This window comes from Paramisgurnus dabryanus, chromosome 21 (assembly GCF_030506205.2).
Source record: "Paramisgurnus dabryanus chromosome 21, PD_genome_1.1, whole genome shotgun sequence".
NCBI classification, from domain to species: domain Eukaryota; kingdom Metazoa; phylum Chordata; class Actinopteri; order Cypriniformes; family Cobitidae; genus Paramisgurnus; species Paramisgurnus dabryanus.
Genome location: NC_133357.1, coordinates 1462904 through 1481208, shown reverse-complemented (window position 1 = coordinate 1481208; position 18305 = coordinate 1462904). Strand labels below are relative to the sequence as shown.

Genomic DNA, 18305 nt, shown 5'->3' with positions numbered 1-18305 from the left:
ACATATTACACTTTGTTTATTGCTCTCATAATGTACAATAAAAGTTAATATCCTATTAGATTTAAATGACAGCTTACAGATGATATCTTACAGTATGTACATTTGGGAAAGGAGGCTTTCGTATTACCTCCACCTTATTTGAAAAAAAAAACTCAAAATGGTTTCAAGACACATTAAGCACCTTTATAAACCTAAATGCTATCCAGTGTTTAAAGTACATTTTTGCAGATGCATAATTATCATCTTACATTATTTGTTCCTTTCACTTTGTCCCTTGTGTTATTTTTATGTTTTTTATTGCAATGTTTATGCGGATCTTGGCCAGATCTCTCTAAAAAGAGATTATTATCTCAAGGGAATAACATGGTAAAATAAGGGCTTAATTAAATCACGCTCATGGGATGATTTTCAGCAGGACGAGCTGGAGCGCTTGTTGCTATCAAGGGTGAAATTGTTTCAGTCAGCCTTAGATCTATGTTTAGGGTAAAAATTCATTTTCCAGCAGGGCAAAGCACAGAGCAAAAGAAGGCTATGAAGGATGGCTTAAATATCAAAGACTTGTACTCTGGAGAGGACCAGCCAGAACTCAGACTTGAATTCAATTGAATTTTAGCAGCAAAATCTAAACATTTCTGTCCGACCGCATACCGCATTTAATCTGGAAGAGATGCAGTATGTTTGCACTAAAAAAATGCCTAATATTTTCATCTGAATGTAGACATGTCTATATTTAAGAAAGACGATGCACAAAGACCATAATGGTGCGTGCTATAGTAGACTCTTAAGGTTCCCTGTGGTCCTTTAAAACTCATCTTTTAGCTTCAAAATTCTGTATGTAAAAGATTTTTCTTGTGACAGTAATTTCTTCATGTTTGAATATAGCTCCACACCTTGGTCGGACCATAGATATATAGGTACATAGATGGCACATTCAGCAGTTCAAGAAACACAGCACATGGTTTCACAATGTATACCTGAGTTGTGTGTTTGCAGCACATATTTTTTGGGTGGTTAGAGCATTCACATGCGTGACAGAAGCAGAGCTGTTGCAACAGTGCTATGATCGTCTCAGCGCCGGGTCTATGTGGTGGACTTCCACAAGTTTTGGTTTGCTTGGTCGCATGTTTGTGACTTAAAGGATTAGTCCAGTTTCTTTAAAAAATCCAGATAATTTACTCACCAACATGTCATCCAAAATGTTGATGTCTTTCTTTGTTCAGTCGTGAAGAAATTATGTTTTTTGAGGAAAACATTTCAGGATTTTTCTCATTTTAATGGACTTTAATGTACCCCAACACTTAACAGTTTTAATGGAGTTTAAAATTTCAGTTTCAAAGGACTCTAAATGATCCCAAATGAGGCATAAGGGTCTTATCTAGAGAAACGATTGTCATTTTTGACAAGAAAAATTTGCACTTTTAAACCACAACTTGTCTTCTTCTTCCGGCTGTGTGACGTGCCAGCACGACCTCATATAATTGCGTAATGACATCGAAAGGTCACACATCACATATATGAAACGTACATTTGCGGACCATTTTAAACAATAAACTGACAAAAAAACATTAATTAGTATAATTTGACATACAACAACGTCGGAACGGTCCTCTTTCGCATACGTCATCCGTGATCTCTTGACGTGATGACATATTATGTGAGGTCGCGGTGGACCGAAGGAAGACGAGAAGTTGTGGTTTAAAAGTGCATATTTTTTATCGTTTCACTAGATAAGACCCTTATGCCTCGTTTGGGATCGTTTAGAGTCCTTTGAAACTGCAATTTAAACTGCATTAAAACTGTTAAGTGTTGGGGTCCATTAAAGTCCATTAAAATGAGAAAAATCCTGGAATTTTTTTCTCAAAAAACAATTTCTTCTCAACTGAACAAACAGACATCAACATTTTGGATGACAAAGTGGTTAATTATCTGGATTTTCTTTTTTAATGGACTAATCCTTTAAGAAACCGAGGGAATTTGCAATTTTATGGAGAAAATACTCAACAATGGTGTTGAATGATGAATTTGCACATGGTTTGTCTTAAAGTATATTAATAACACCACATAGACATAGATAGAAGTAAAGACTTGGAGGACTTTAAAAATAAAGGTTTTAAAAAGAGTTCTTCACAGTTATGCTAGAAGAACCATTTATGGTTCCCCAAAGAATTTTTCAGCTAAAGGTTACCATAAAATAACCTTTTTTACCTTTTGTGCAACAAAAAGGTTCTGTGAATGTAAAATGTTCTTTATGGAACCATTCAGCCCTATAAAGAACATTTTAGGAACCTTAATTTTAAAGAATGTATGGACTATATGAGTGAATTCTTCAGCACTTATTGTTGCACATACATTTAAAATCTTTCATAGAGGAAAACAACATAAAATTCAATCCATTAAACAATCTTCACTTGTTGCACACATATAGTAATGCAGATGAGATGGCAATAAAATTGTTAAAGGCACACAAGGCAAGTCTGAGTATTATTTCTCTACTAGCTCCCCCTAGTGTCTGGGAGTAAATGCGTTCTATATCTAAGACTATACGAGACTGAAGCACACCGGGTCGGATACAGCGAACTTGCAAGTGGGGTATTCTTCCTACAGACGGTAGGGGCGGGCGAGAGAGTCTTCATTCGTCATGTAATGAGTCATTTAACCATATACCGACTTACGAAGATGATTTATTAACATAAAAATGCTGCCTTGTGTCCCTTTAACATTGAAAGGGTTACTTTGGATAAACCAATTAAAATCTTTTACTTAGTCATGCTACATTATTGACATTGGTAAAACAAGAAAAATGTCTTTTCTGAGGGCATTTCTTCAGAACTGTGCACAATCAAAAATATGAATACTATTTGTTATGGGGAAAGTTCATTTTAAAACATTTAGAGTCTTATAAATTATTAAAATATTAGAAGAATTACTTTAATTTGTATGTTGCCTAGAAACAGTATTTTGCAGTCATATCACCCACTGTAGAGCATACTGTAGTTACATCTTATTTTTTATTTAAAGAGCACCTATTTCATTGCTAAAAAACAACGTTGTTTTGTGTATTTGGTACAATATGCTGTGTTTGCGTGGTTTATGATAAAAAAAACACATTATTTTCCACATACCATAAATTTTTGTAGCTCCAGATTTCACTCTCTTCCGGAAACGCATGGATTTTAAAAGCGTGACGCTCCTTACCATGTTTGAAAGATTCGGTCACAATGCAATGCTGACAAAAGTTAACTTACAGACTGTCAGTATATGCGGGAGGAATTATGATAATGTCGGTCTTTTCTACGTCAACAATCCCAGGAAGTAAACTGTTGCCTACAATCGGTGGGTTTGTTGTAATCCAAGAAAAAAGATGTATGTTGGAGATGATAATGAAAGTCATCATTAACTTTGGGGTTTGTACATTTTGCATATCGTTAACATGTACTAATACACACTTACACACCAAAGAAAATTTAAAAAACGTGAATCAGACAATAGGTGCTCTTTAATACATACAATAAAATGTAATAAATGTTTTCTGTGTTTTCCATAATGGACAGTCTTCGATGACACTTCAATCGAAATATGCCGTAAAAAGTTATGGCACAATTTATCATGTTTTTTTTAAATGATCCATTAGATTTTCCTGCATCTTTTGCAGTGCACATGTTGGCATTTGCATGGCTGTGGACACACTGTAAGTAAGGGATAATGTAGAGGCAGCTGGTAGTTATTGGGAAATAAGCCCCGACAGTGTGATCAGGACCCGACGCGAAGCGGAGGGTCTTGAATCACACTGAAGGGGCTTATTTCCCGATAACTACCGGCTGACTCTACATTATCCCGCTTATTACACAGCTACTTGCCACATAAGAAAAAAAACTGGACATGAATATGAATTTGAAACATTTTATTGGCATATTTGTTTTAAATTAACATTTTTATCCTTCCGCGAAACTTTGCACAGATGCATAAAATGATCGTAATACCTTATTAAGATCCTCTGCTTCATACTTGTCTGTCTCCATTTTTTCTCTTTAACCAGTCTTTGAGAAGTTTTAATGCCCATTCTGTATTTTTTTGTGTGTTGGCTTCGTAGCTGTCATGCTCTATTTTGTCAAGTTCAGTCGCTGTCGGTGTCTTGTCGTGGTTGTCGAGTGTTTGTCACAAGATGGCGCCAAACAGACAGTAATCTTTATTGATCTTTATTGGCGCGGAGCGATTTTACTCGTGCAAGTAGTCCGGCTATGCGTTATTATTTTGGAGCGGTTATTATTTGAAAAGAACGAACCTGCAAATGTCTCAACTGACCAATCAGAATCAAGCATTCCAGAGAGCCGTGTAATAATGAAAGATAAACCTCACCTGTTGTTCTGAGAGTCAGGTGCAATCATTTCTAATGTGTGTGCTGGACCGTATAAATTCACCACAAACAGACTGGCTGATGGGATTCTGGATCCTGCCTGCATGAAGCAAACACGTTTAAATCCCTCCAGCAGTGCACATTTCTCCATTTATTATTGATTATAAATGTCATACTTTTGTCATACATTCACATTTAATGTCTGAGGTATGATTGTTTTTCAAAGCAATTCATCTGAAAATTCTGTCATTTTAAAAATCCATGGGTTGATCAAAAATCTAAGTATGAATAATCAAGTTTCTTCTCAGTTGTTGTGAATTACGTGTTTGTACACAAACTTGACTGATCAGGTTTTTGATTTACCGACTGAATCCAGCAGTAAATAACCTTTAAGCATGAGGATTTGTAAAACGAAGCTCAAGTTAACTATAAATTACTTTTATAAGGTCACAAAAGCTCCATAAAGGGTCATTAAAGTTGGAAAAACTTGACTGGTGCAATTGTTTAAACGTTCTCTTTTTTGTTCTACGATAGAAATATTTCAGTGTTTCTGAACAAAGATATGTATAAAAAAGGCTAGATGTCTCGCCCACGCTGCTGGCCAATGGAGGTCGACGTCCGCACCTGGCGGCCATCTTGTCTCAGTCAGCTCGCTCACATTGTGTTTTAATGGTGCATGTACATTTAAATAACCATAACTTGCTTAATTTTCTACCGATTTTCAAATGGTTTGGTTTGTTATAAACATCAGAGATGTACCTATGACACTGCATACTTATGAATAATTTTCATGAAACATGTTCAAGCATCCAGAATTATAGCCACGTTAACTCTTTCACCGCCAGCGTTTTTTTAAAAAGTTGCCAGCCAGCGCCAGCGTTTTTCATGATTTTCACCAAAGTTTAATGCCTTCCAGAAAATGTTCTTCTTTAAATATATAAACATACAATATACCAAATGAAAGAACAAACCCTCTGCTTTCAAAAAAAAAAAAAAAAACAGTTGTATCCTACCTTCAGTGGTTCTTTTGCAATCAGCTTTTGAATATGGGTAGGTTTCTGCAAAAACACCACATTTTGAGCAAAATGCAGAGATTTTTGTGACGGATTTTTCATAGAGATCCCATTCAGAGCGATCTTTAAAACAAACACGGACATGCAGCCGCTTGCCATAGGGCAATACTTCCGGGTTTAAAAAGTTGCGGATGGGATAAAAGCGATATTGCGGAAAGACGAAAAATCTCGTCATTGGCGGGGAAGCGTATCTCGTCAATGGCGGGGAAAGAGTTAATAACGTTTGTAAGAAACCAAACCATTTGAAAATCGGTAGAACATTGAGCAAGTAATGGTTATTTAAAAGTACATGCACCATTACAACACAACGCTACAAGTGAGCGACCTGACTGAGACAAGATGGCCGCCGCTGTTGACGTTAAGGACTCCGCCGTAAGACATCTTGCCTTTATTATAACTTTGGTTCTGAATCCACATTTTGTATGTCTAAAATTTTGGATATAACAAGACTGAGCAATGCTATTACTATGAATAGATGGGATGTATTGCCGTACTGGCAAACAAAGTCCCGCCTTCTATCTAAAAGAACCAATCATCAAAGACTGCCGATTTTCTGGGGAGGGGCTCTGTACAGAGGTGCTTGCCAACCTTTGAGCTAAAACAATGTTAAAAAAAATTGTTTTTAGGGCAATTTGAGCTTAAGAAAAGTTGCTGTATAGTTGATGTGGTAAATATGATGTTTAATTATGATTTAAGCAGGTGGTTTTAGATATTTCTGTCTTTTCCCATTCAAGTAAATAGGACTTTAGTCTTGCATGACTGAAATAACTGCCTGGAGGCATTGCGATTTCCCTTAGGGACTTTGTCTTAGTTAAAACAACTGAATTAAATTGTCAGCTTGTAAGCAAAGACATCCATGAAATTAAATGTGTGTGTCAGAAAATGAAGATATATAAAATGCACAATGTTGCAGGACTGGACTTAAAAACCACTATACTAAGATGTGCAGCAAAGATAATATTGTGTGCGTTCTTACCTTTGGATATGGATAGAGGACATTAGATGGATAAATCCCGCCCAGGAAGTAAGGTATCTCCATAATAGGGGTTGCCGAGTTGTTAATAGAAAGATATGCCAGTCGGGCACCGTCTTTGGCCCACCAGAGTGCAGGATATTTCAGAAGTACCTCCTCTACATGACGAATTTCATCCGGGTAGGGGACAGAAATAAAATTTTGATGGGGTTAATTAATCTACAATGGAGAGTGCCGTTGACCTGTGCTCATTACCATAAATCTCATTTATCTATCTCATCACATATTTATGAGATAATAATCTTTGCATAACCACTGCGCTGTCTTCAAGTGGGTTGTCACAATTGTCTCAAAGCAACACATAACATTGATTTATTACAGAGACGGACTGCAATAAGATTGTTGGTTTGGAAAGCATACATTTAAGACCACTGACCCTCATAGGTCCAATCAGACAGCCCGTTAACCACCAGTCCGCTTCTCCCTGTGGTTGTCAAACGCATCGCCTTGCTGGAAACATCAGGCTTGTAGTAGATGTCATTCTCAAAAACATAGACCTTGCAATAAAGGAGACACCAAAACAACATTAATGTGAATAGATGGAGCCATAATCCAAGATGCCTACAGGGATATTAGAAAACAAGTTGGGTTGCCTGCATAATAACAACTTTAAAATATCTGCTGGAAAACTTATAGCTGTTCTCATGAATACGAACCGTTGATTAAACCAAGGATGCATCAATCATGCATTGATTTTGCTACGTCTAAAATGGTATACTAAAATACTCCTCTTAATATTGCTCAAGTATACAGTATGGATACTGTACGCAATTTTAAAAAAAAGTTATTGGTCTCATACACAGCCATACATGGTATGACATGCAGTAACCTGGTTTGACTCTCCGCAATTTACAATATCAATTTTACAGATTAGAAAAATATAAATTTTCGATTAATATAAATAGAAAACATTTGAAGAAATCTATAAAAGAGATTAATTCTGAATTCTTCTTGAACAATGGACGTAGTAAATTATTACGAAAACAGTAACATATATGTACAGTAGAATACGTATGCATATGAATGATATATTAATGAAATATGAAGCATGCATATGAAATAGCATATTGAAATACATACAAAATATTTTACATGGCATGCCACTGTTTGGAGTGATGTATCCCAAAATGCAATGCACTCCCATACTGTGACAAATAAATCTAAAGCATTGTTTACATTTATCCATTTGGCTGATGCTTTTATTCAACAAAGCTATACATTCCCAGAGAATCGAACATGACTTTTGTGTTGCTAACACAAAGCTCTCCCAGTTGAACTTAAAGGGGACATTTCATGAAAATCAGACTTTTTCCATGTTTTAGTGCTATAATTGGGTCCCCAGTGCTTCTATCAACCTAGAAAATGTTAAACAGAACAACCCAGTAACTTAGTTTTGGTAAACCATTCTCTGCAAGCATGTGAAAAAAATAGGTTATTGAAATTTGGCTCCCTTTGTGATGTCAGAAGGGGATAATAACGCCCCTTAATCTGCACTATCCAACAACGGCACTGCCATTTAGAGCAGATATCAGCTCATTTGCATTTCAAAGGACGCACCCAAAACAGCACATTTTTGCTCACACCTACAAAGTGGCAATTTTAACATGCTTTAATAAATTATATGTGATATTTTGAGCTAAAACTTCACATGCATACTCCGGAGAAACCAAAAATTTTAATTAAAATCTTAAAAAAGTCTTATGAAATGTCCCCTTTAAGGTATCAACCCAAATTTTTCAACTCTGTTCATTTGCATTGTGTTTGAAACCACAAAATAATCACAAAACAATGCGTACTAGTTTAAAAAATAGTAGGCAGTGAGTACTACACAGTATTTAGCTGTCAGTAAGCTTTAATTCCATTCTCATACTCAATTCTAAGCATGCTGGCTATGCGTACTAGCTGTAATGCAGTAAGAGACAAAGACAAATGAAGGGTGCATTCTCACCAGCTGGTTCCCTTGAGGCCCCCACGCTGCATACTGAAGTACAGACGTATCCTCATCTGGTGGTGTAAGTTCCACAATTTCCCTAAGACACGTAGACAAAAACACAGCACGCAGCACAAATTTTTACGCAGTATTTAAATATAAAGCACAAATTCGTCAGGTTCGCTCTGTCTTGAGGAACTCGTAAAAAAGGCACGATGCAGAGATCATACAAAACAAAATGCACAAAGAGTCAAGGCCAGGGGTTTATATTCATGCAATGGAACCTCAGCTTAGGCTAAATGATTGACAAATTCAGCAAAAAAACAAACAAGCAAATAGGCTTCAAGACATTTTTTGGTCTCATAACCACAGGCACAATATAGCAAATCCCTGTCGGAGCATTCGGCACATTGCAGGTTAGTGAAAAAAGATTTCGTACGCTGGAGAACAGCCAACTTTGGGGTAAATAGGACCTTTCAGAACTTTTAAAGAATCGATGCCTGATGGATAACTTTGGATGAAAGTACAAACAGGAGGGGAGCTCTGGACTGTTATTTTTTTTAGTTGTGCACATGCCCAGTACAGGCCATGCAGAAAGGGACCTCTGTCTACCTACCCGCTGGTCACAGTGTAGATTGCAAAAGATGCAGTGAAGGACTGTGAGAAAACCTAGAAGGGGCAGAGGACATGGTAGGTCCCTAAATAGCATACATTCATGCACAAACAAACACACACACAGGCTGTGCATGGTTTAGCGTACTACACATTAGCTTTGCAAAACCACTTCTGCACCATCTTAAAAAAATGTAAAATAATAGCATGATATATGGCCCTGTGATGGACCCCGTGACCCTCAGAGGTTAAAGGATTAGTTCATTTTCTTAAAAGAAAAATCCAGATAATTTGCTCACCACCATGTCATCCAAAATGTTGATGTCTTTCTTTGTTCAGTCGAGAAGAAATTATGTTTTTTGAGGAAAACATTGCAGAATTTTTCTAATTTTAATGGACTTTAATAGAGCCCAACATTTAATACTTAACACTTAACGTTTTTTTTCAACGGAGTTTCAAAGGACTATAAACGATCCCAAACGAGGCATAAGGGTCTTATCTAGCAAAACGATTGTCATTTTTGACAATAAAAATAACAAATATACACTTTTAAACCACAACTTCTCGTCTAGATCAGGTCGTGATGCGCCAGCTGACCCCACGCAATACGTCATGACGTCAAGAGGTCACAGAGGACGAACGCGAAACTCCGCCCCAGTGTTTACAAGCGTCTTGAAAGAGGACCGTTCCTACGTTGTTGTAGGTCAACTGATACTAATTAATGTCTTTGTGTCAGTTTATTGTTTAAAATGGTCCGCAAATGTGCGTTTTATATATGTAACACGTGACCTCCCTACGTCACTACGCATTTACGTTAGGTCGCGCTGGACCGGATCTAGACGAGAAGTTGTGGTTTAAAAGTGTATATTTGTTATTTTTATTGTCAAAAATTACAATCGTTTTGCTAGAAAAGACCCTTATGCCTCGTTTGGGATCGTTTAGAGTCCTTTGAAACTCTGTTGAAAAAAACTCTTAAGTGTTGAGTATTTAATTATAAAATGTTGGGCTCTATTAAAGTCCATTAAAATGAAAAAAATCCTGCAATGTTTTCCTCAAAAAACATCATTTATTCTGGACTGAACAAAGAAATACATCAACATTTTGGATGACATGGTGGTGAGTAAATTATCTGGATTTTTCTTTTAAGAAAATGGAATATTCCTTTAAGTTTGAAGAATATCTGTGAATACCTCTGACGCTCCTTACCATGTTTGAAAGATTTGCTCACAATGCAATGCTAACAGGAGTTAACTTACAGGCTGTAAGTCTGAAGCGGGAGGAATTATGATAATGTCGGTCTTGTCTACATCACCAATCCCGTGAAGTAAACTGTTGCCTACAATCCGTGTGTTTGTTGTAGTCCAAGAAAAGAGATTTACGTTGGAGACGATAAATTGCATCATCGTTTACTTTGATGAATGTACCTTTTGCATATCTTTAACATGTACTAATACACACTCACACACCAAAGGAAATTTAAAAACGTTAATCGGACAATAGGTGCTCTTTAACAAATCATTTAAAAAATTAGTTTTTCAAAAATTGCATGTTTTGCAAAATCCATCATCAGAAAAAAGCAATTTACAGTCTTTGTGAAAATCAATGGCAAGAATGGAAATCCAGCCACCTCTTACAGTCCATCACGTGAATGGGGTCAGGTGACAGAATGATATCGTGCAACCTTCTCTATCACTGTGATCATTCGGGTCAATGTTCCTTTTAAGTAAAACCCCCATCATTTAAACTCACTCGATTGGACTGCCACCTAGGAGATGACTTAAATCAATTCAAGTGTCCTTCTTGGACTCTAAGGGCAACTGAACGTTTTTTCAATACATGGTGACAGTATATAACAATGTGTTTGGGTATATGAAGGTATATTCTCATAGCATAGCAAAAAAATTGATCTTTTGATTGCTACGGTCTTTACAGTATCAGTACAAAATGCAAGCTCAAGCGAGACCCGTTTCCCAAAAGCATAATAGGATTGAATTATCCTGCCCTACACCCAAAAACAGAACAGCAGGGTGTCTAACAGAAGTTAATGCATTAGTAGATTAACAGTACTGTAAATGCATACAGTATTAGTGAAGACAGTAGAGGTATACGGAAAAGCCTATTATTGTGGGAAACAGGTGAATTATATTGTATAAGTCATAAATCCTCTGTTCTTTGTAAGGATTCACAAAATTAATATCTATACAGCAGACAGAGGAAGAAATATTGCTTATTTGGAATTTTGTAACACTGCGATATTGTTATGGTAATTTTTTCAATTTGCTCAATTATACTGAGAGTAAAGCTGGAGCCCACACAGTTGTCAAATCACTTTCAAAAGTGCACAGCTTGAGATCTGACTTGGTTTTCATTCCCGGCTCAATCTATTACTATTTTGTCGATTCTGACTAAAATCACTTGATTTAAGTTTTTTGACATCTCTATTGCTTTGCACCGTTATAGAAAATATCTAATTTCTCATCTTTTCTGAAGTTTGGGTCCTTTTTATCTTCGACTTCCTTTATTCAGCTTTGTGCTTTTAAAGGTGCAATGTGTAAAATTTTGGGAGATTTTTTGACAGAAATCCAATATAATATACCTAACTATGTTTTTAGTAGTGTGTAAAGACCTTACATAATAAACAGTTTGTTTTTATTACCTTAGAATGAGCTGTTTTTATCTACATACACTGCGGGTCCCCTTACATGATTCTGGCTAGGGGGGATACAGCCACGGCTAAATCCCGGGAGATGTTGGGTTTAGGGTTAGGTTTGGGCGATTAGGATGAAAAACAGCAGTTCTGGCTAGATAGCTACAGCCTAAAGGGCCGTTCACAATATAACGATAACTATAAAAATATATAGTTTTAAAAATCGTTTATATGTAAGGAATAATTGACAATGGGCCATTGAATTTTAAGCAAATTATGCACACCCAAGGTGGTAATACCGCGAGTGTGCATTATTTTCAAATGATTCAAAGGAAGGTAGCGGCGGCGTGGCGAGTCATGGACGGTGTTTGAGCATTGAAGAGAGTTGAAATCAGCTCAACTTTATGGTAAAGAGCTATGACGCGGTTCGGCGGCAACCAATCAGAAGGCGGGAACGTTCTGAGGCAACCAATCGAAAGGGGGAAACCTCCGCTTGAGAGGGGTCCAGAGAATGCGTTTGCACATCAGAGCGTCCACTTCACTTTCTCTCGTTGGTAGGGCGGCCAAGGCGTTTATTTTATGCTCTCGCTGGTGACGGCAGGGCCGGATCTAGATATTTGGAGGCCCTAGGCAAAATTTATGTTGGAGGCCCCTCACACCCCTCTAATTTTTAGAAGAAAGTGAGAACGTGTTTTTCTACTGCTTAAGAAATCAGATGAGCACTACTAATAAACATGTTTTTCCCCATTACTTTTACTTTTTATTAAGTTTTATCAACAAATTGATTAACTTTATGCTAAAATGTAATTAGAAATTATGCAAAACCACATGTGGTAAAAATTTTTAAGGCAGTCACATTTATTAAAACACCACCTTTTACCAAAGAGTAAAATTAAAAAGACAACAGTACATTGCAAAAACCCTAACCGTAAAAAAATTACAGGTGAACACCTCCTAGAAAACTTTTATTGTTTTTTTTATTTTAACTTGGTATAAAGAAGAATTTCCCTTTTACTCTGCCTATAGCTAGCGCCGGCCCTGGGCGGCGGTGTGAATGTATTAGATTACACAAACTATTAGATTCACTTTAGAGTTACGCAAACGCGGTGTGTTGAGGACATCTGCTGGTTACCCGCTGTTTAAATGCAACAAGATCACCATATTTATACATTTAATGACATGTGAACAATTCCAAGCATTTTTATTAGTTAATGCTTTTGAAGGTAAATGATTTGCCAAAGTACTGCGCTTCGTGAGCAAATTAGCATAAAGTTATTGTTATCGTCCAGTGGTGTACATGCTTAGTTATCGTTATAATGTGAACGGCTTTTAAATCCCGTGAAATGTTGGGTTTAAGGTTAGGTTTGGGAGTAGCATAAGAATAAAACAGCGTTCATCATGAGATTTTAGCCGTAGCTGTGTCCCTTCTAGCCACAAACCCCTTTAATCAAAGTCACTGTCATGTTTCTACAGTAGCCCTAAATGGACAAATGTTCTATAGATCGTGTTTTGTCACAATGTTGTCTTAGACGATGATGTGGGGGCTACCATAGTTTTACTATGCGTTTCAAAAAGGATGGGTGACCTTCGTAGGGAGCCATTGTTTGCAATTCACAAACTCACCACTAGAAATCGCTAAAACTGTCTGATTGCACTTTAAAGAAACGGTTCGCTACAAATTAAAATTCAGTCATTATTTACTCTCCAGATTAGGCAGATTTGTGTGCAAATACTGCAGAGCTAGAGGCTTATGTCAAGATTTTTAATGTCAACTTTCAGTCTGCTCCTCAGAAATACGGCACACGTACAGCATTGAAGTGGTAAGGGTGATTTATTTTTATACTTTTAAAGACGAATGGTTTTTGAAGCTTGAAAGCTTGTGCCGTAGAACTCCACAAACAGGATTCTGTAATTTCTTTCTTTTGTGTTCCACAGAATAAAGGCATACAGGTTTTAAACAACATAACAGTGAATTAGATGACAGAATTTAATTAAAATTTTAAACCACTGTATCATTTTTAAATCTCTTTCTTCTGAGTCAGCTCTGGCTGTTTTTCATGCCATTTCTATTTTGCTTTCTCCATCACACTATCTCAGCATATATATTCTGCTTATATATTATGCTTGCACCTCTATTCTTTTCAAAACGTCCTTATTTCCCTTTGGTTTTTCTTTTTTCTCAAAATATCTCAGCAGTATTTGCCTCTCTTACTCTTTTCCAGTTGCTCTTATAATCTCTCAACACACATTCACACACTGTCCCCACGATTGATTTCGATTGGATGGGGTGATCTAAGGGCAACCGCAGATCACATCGCTTTTATTTTCGGCTTCTTCAGTCACCATCACCCACCAACTCCCCCCACCTATATCTCTGTGTAATGCTCATTCGCTTGAGCTGCAAACTGCCTCAGTCAGCACATCATCTCCAGAGATGGAGGAAAGAGAGAGCGCGAGATAAAGGGAAAGTGGTAGAGATTGTGTAAAGTAGGTGGAGGACAAATAGAGAAATCCCATGTTTCCCTGGAGGTGTGACTACACATATTGGTGGTAATTACCTTGTGTGAGCTTACAGGAATGCAGGATTTGGTTAATTTTGCATTAAAGTCACAATGAAAATGAAATGAAAAACTTTATTGGAATATTGTGGTATTTTTTACAAATGGCTTATCTGTGAGCTTCATTATTTAAAAAAAATCATGTACCCTCATAATCTTTAATGAAAACCACAAATCTCTCCCTCCTAATGCTGTGTTCACACCAGCCACGGTAGAGGCCTCAAGCGCGAGTGATTTCAATGTTAAGTCTGGAGGTCTCGCGGGGTGAATGAGGCGTTTAGTGTGGTAGTTGCGCAAACGTGCAAGTTGAAAATTTTGAACTTTGGCAGAAAAAAATGCTGCGTTAAAGCAGACATATCATGCTTTTAAATCTGTCCTTTTTACATATAAATCATCTATTTGTGGTCTATGTAAAGCGAAACTGCAATGCTTGGGTCTGAATTCCTCATTATTATAGCCCCACAGGCCCCCTTTCTACCCCTTTTCTGATGTGCATCTGAGAGCAACTCGTTTTGGTACTGTCTTTTTAAATGCACGTCATACCCTGCCCCCTCTCCAGGTTGCAGAGGTGACACTCGGTTAAACTCCACCCCGTTCGGCCATTTTTGTAGTTTTATAGCAGAGATACGATTATCTAGCTGCACAGAAACTTTTTATTTACTCGTTATTCACAAAATGTCAACAACGGAAGACTTGTCCATCCAGCCTTATATGTTCGCGCCAGAGTCGGAAACGGACTGAGAGGAAAATGAAGACGACGAACCTGCAGAACAACGTCTTCATATGGAGGTATCGCAATGGTGTGAGGCTGCAGTCTCCGGAGGTCGCATATCTAGGCTGCATACGTCATCAAGACGGTCTTATTTCAGAATATTAACAATTATAAAGTTTACTATTATTCTTAGTTAATCGTAAGTTGTTGTAATATGCTCATGACTTGCAAATGTGATGCTCAGTTAACTTAAACCAGGCTTGATGCCCAAAAGCGATCTCCGCAGGCTGCAGCCTTCGGAGTGAGAAACAGCACTGCTAAACCATGACCACCGTGTACTTTACTTTTTTACTTTAAGTTATAAACTGCTTACCGAAGTGCTCTGCTCGTCGTCTCCAAAGAAAGAAGTAATTGACCCCTCAATCAGACGAAGTCTATCGGCAAATCCTTCTTTATACTGGCGGAGATTGGTGAAGTAGTTATCCTTAAAGTGCCTCGGGCACACAAAAATGACTTTACCCACAGATGTGAGTACATTTCTTACGCTCTCGTAACTTCTGCATCCTTGAGCTTGGACTACAATATCGCAGCGAGAAATATAAAATGGCGGATTGCTCGTAGTGTTGGGCTGGAAGTCGATGTCCTTATTTAGCAGTTCCGCTGCAAATACTGTGACGTAATTGTTCAAAAAACGTAATAGATAATAGAAAAATCAGAACCGGTTGGAAAATATGACCAAAACAGAATATAAAGATATCAACAAAGCACCTGAAGAGACTAATTTCAACTTTTATGTACTTATAAACACTACAAATATACAACAAAATGCATTTAAGAGCCAAGAAAGTGGATTTAGCATGATATGTCTCCTTTAACCAATTAGGAGCTTGCTCTATAGTGGCGTGATTACAGAAAGCGAGCGGAGTCGCAGAAGCCCCTCCCATAATGCGAAATTCCGGGTCAATGTCTCGATGACTAGAATTTGACGTTCGGCTTTTTACATGCGAATGAAGCGAGATAACTCAAACTGTTCAAACGGCAAACTAGGCGTGGTAGACACGATTTTAACGCCTCAAACGCGGCTGGTGTGAACACACGGTAAAAACGATCTCTCTTTACTTTCTTGCCACGGGAATGGCGGGAGGGAGGGTCCGGGAAAAGATCGCAGCAATTAGCAAATAGCAAAAATATGACCAAACTTCCAACGATCAAATTATTTTCGCAATGTACAAATTTAAGGTTTGCCCTAACGTTTTTAGTTTTTAGCCACTTTTTTTTTAGACAGGAAGCTCGACTACAAACAATTACACAATGGCAATAGACAGCGTTTGCACACACACCATCATCATTTTTCTTTTCTTTTAACTTTTTCCAAGAACAGAAAGCTGTGGAGCATTTTTGTCACCATAATGTTTGATTCCTGTTGTTTCTTTTCTTGTTGTTAGTTCTAAACTTTGTTTGCAATGGTGGATCAGCTACTTTTCTTAACTTATCCAAATTTTTTTAAAGTACTTAAACATTAAGTCAGTGCTAGCCTGATGGCCTGGTAGAGTAAATAAGAAATCATTTGTATTGCGTATGTGTCGAAACATGGCCATCCTGGTGTAGCCGCGTTTGAGTATACTTTTAAAGCTGTGCGGACGGATGGGGACGCGGAAAAAAGGTATACCCGGCCCTTTAAGGTTCATGCTAACATACTGCAAAACAAACTACTTTTCACTATTAATATTATGCATTTAAAATGTAAAGTCTTGCTGTTTTGAGTAAATTGATCAAAACATTGAAGACTCATCTTTAAGACAGATTATTCAAACAGCTCCTCTCTAAAATGCTAATATCCTAAGATGTTACAAACATAATGCTACATTTTATTATTTATTTCATTTTTACCTTTTGGCTGAATGTAAAATTGTTAAATTCACCTGATTACGAATCCAACAAGCATCTCAATCTCAAGTGGAGAATTAAAATATTCACAAGAAACGTCAAAGGTGAGCTTGTAATAGTACGGCTTGTAATAATTCAGTGTTTTCATTTATTTTCATTGCTTTCCTGTTTGCTTCTCCATCACTCATGTTTACAGCTTGCTTTAGTATTTTCCTTCGACAGGAGAGAACACAACACTGCAGAGATGATTGTTTTCTCAAGTGGAGGGTCTGCAGGGGGATGAGAACCACAGATTGTTGTGTGCAAGTCAGACAAATAGAATACAAGTTGTTTATTTTCAGCCAGTTACTGAACCCTGATGTAATCACAATGTCTTGTTGTGCGATTTTCAATTCAGTCCAGAAAACACCACCACTCCTCTCTTCTCTTCCTCCTCTCTCATCTCTTCATCTCTCCTCCTCTCTCTTGCTTCCTTTCCTCCTCTCATTTCTCTTCATCTTTCCTCCTTTCTCCTATTCTCTCCCCCTCTCTCCTCTCATCTCTCTTCATCCGTCCTTCGGATGAGACGTTAAACTGAGGTCCTGACTCTCTGTGGTCATTAAAAATCCCAGGATGTCCTTGGAAAAGAGTAGGGGTGTGCCCCGGCATCCTGGCCAAAACTTGCCCATTGGCCTACTAATCATCCCTCATACTAATTGGCTATATCACTCGGTCTCCTCTCCACTAATAAGCTGGTGTGTGGTGGGCGTTCTGGCGCAATATGGCTGCCGTCGCATCATCCAGGTGGATGCTGCACATTGGTGGTGGTTGAGGAGATTCCCCGTTCATATGTAAAGTGCTTTGAGTACTGAGAAAAGCGCTATATAAAATGTAAGGAATTATTATTAATTATTATATTACCTCCTTTCTCCTCTTCTCTTTTCTCCCCCTTTCTCCTCTCCTCCTCTCATCTCTTTTCATCTTTCCTCCTTTCTCCTCGTTTCTCCCCTCTCGTGCTTCCTTTCCTTCTCTCATCTCTCTTTATCTTTACTCCTTTCTCCTATTCTCTCCCCCTCTCTCCTCTCATCTCTCTTCATATTACCTCCTTTCTCCTCTTCTCTTTTCTCCCCCTTTCTCCTCTCCTCCTATCATCTCTTTTCATCTTTCCTCCTTTCTCATCTTTTCTCCCACTCTCATGCTTCCTTTCCTTCTCTCATCTCTCTTTATCTTTACTCCTTTCTCCCCTTCTCTTATCTCCCCCTTTTTCCTCTCCTCCTCTCATCTCTCTTCATCTTTCCTCCTTTCTCCTCGTTTCTCCCCTCTCGTGCTTCCTTTCCTCCTCTCATCTCTCTTAATCTTTCCTCCTTTCTCCTCTTTTCTCCCCCTCTCGTGCTTCCCTTCCACCTCTCATCTCTCTTCGTCCTTTTTCCATTCTCTTCTTCTCTTCTCTCCCCCCTCTCATCTCCTCCTCCAATCTCTCTTCCTCTTTACGCCTATCTCCTCTTTTGTTCTCGCACCCT

General features: G+C 37.9%; 1 protein-coding gene across 4 annotated transcripts in view; it reads right to left on the bottom strand.

Annotated features, from left to right (window-relative positions):
• LOC135775301 (inactive dipeptidyl peptidase 10) overlaps positions 1-18305 on the bottom strand; it is a 67581-nt gene that overhangs the window by 19938 nt on the left and 29338 nt on the right. For 3 of the 4 annotated variants that reach the window (XM_065285379.2, XM_065285380.2, XM_073812982.1), the window contains exons 6-10: positions 9007-9059; positions 8409-8490; positions 6837-6957; positions 6404-6558; positions 4357-4454 (exon numbers count right to left, since the gene is read on the bottom strand). In XM_065285379.2, coding sequence (XP_065141451.1) covers positions 4357-4454; positions 6404-6558; positions 6837-6957; positions 8409-8490; positions 9007-9059 — 509 coding nt within the window. The remainder of the gene's footprint in view (positions 1-4356; positions 4455-6403; positions 6559-6836; positions 6958-8408; positions 8491-9006; positions 9060-18305) is intronic. The other variant, XM_065285381.1, reaches the window with a different exon arrangement.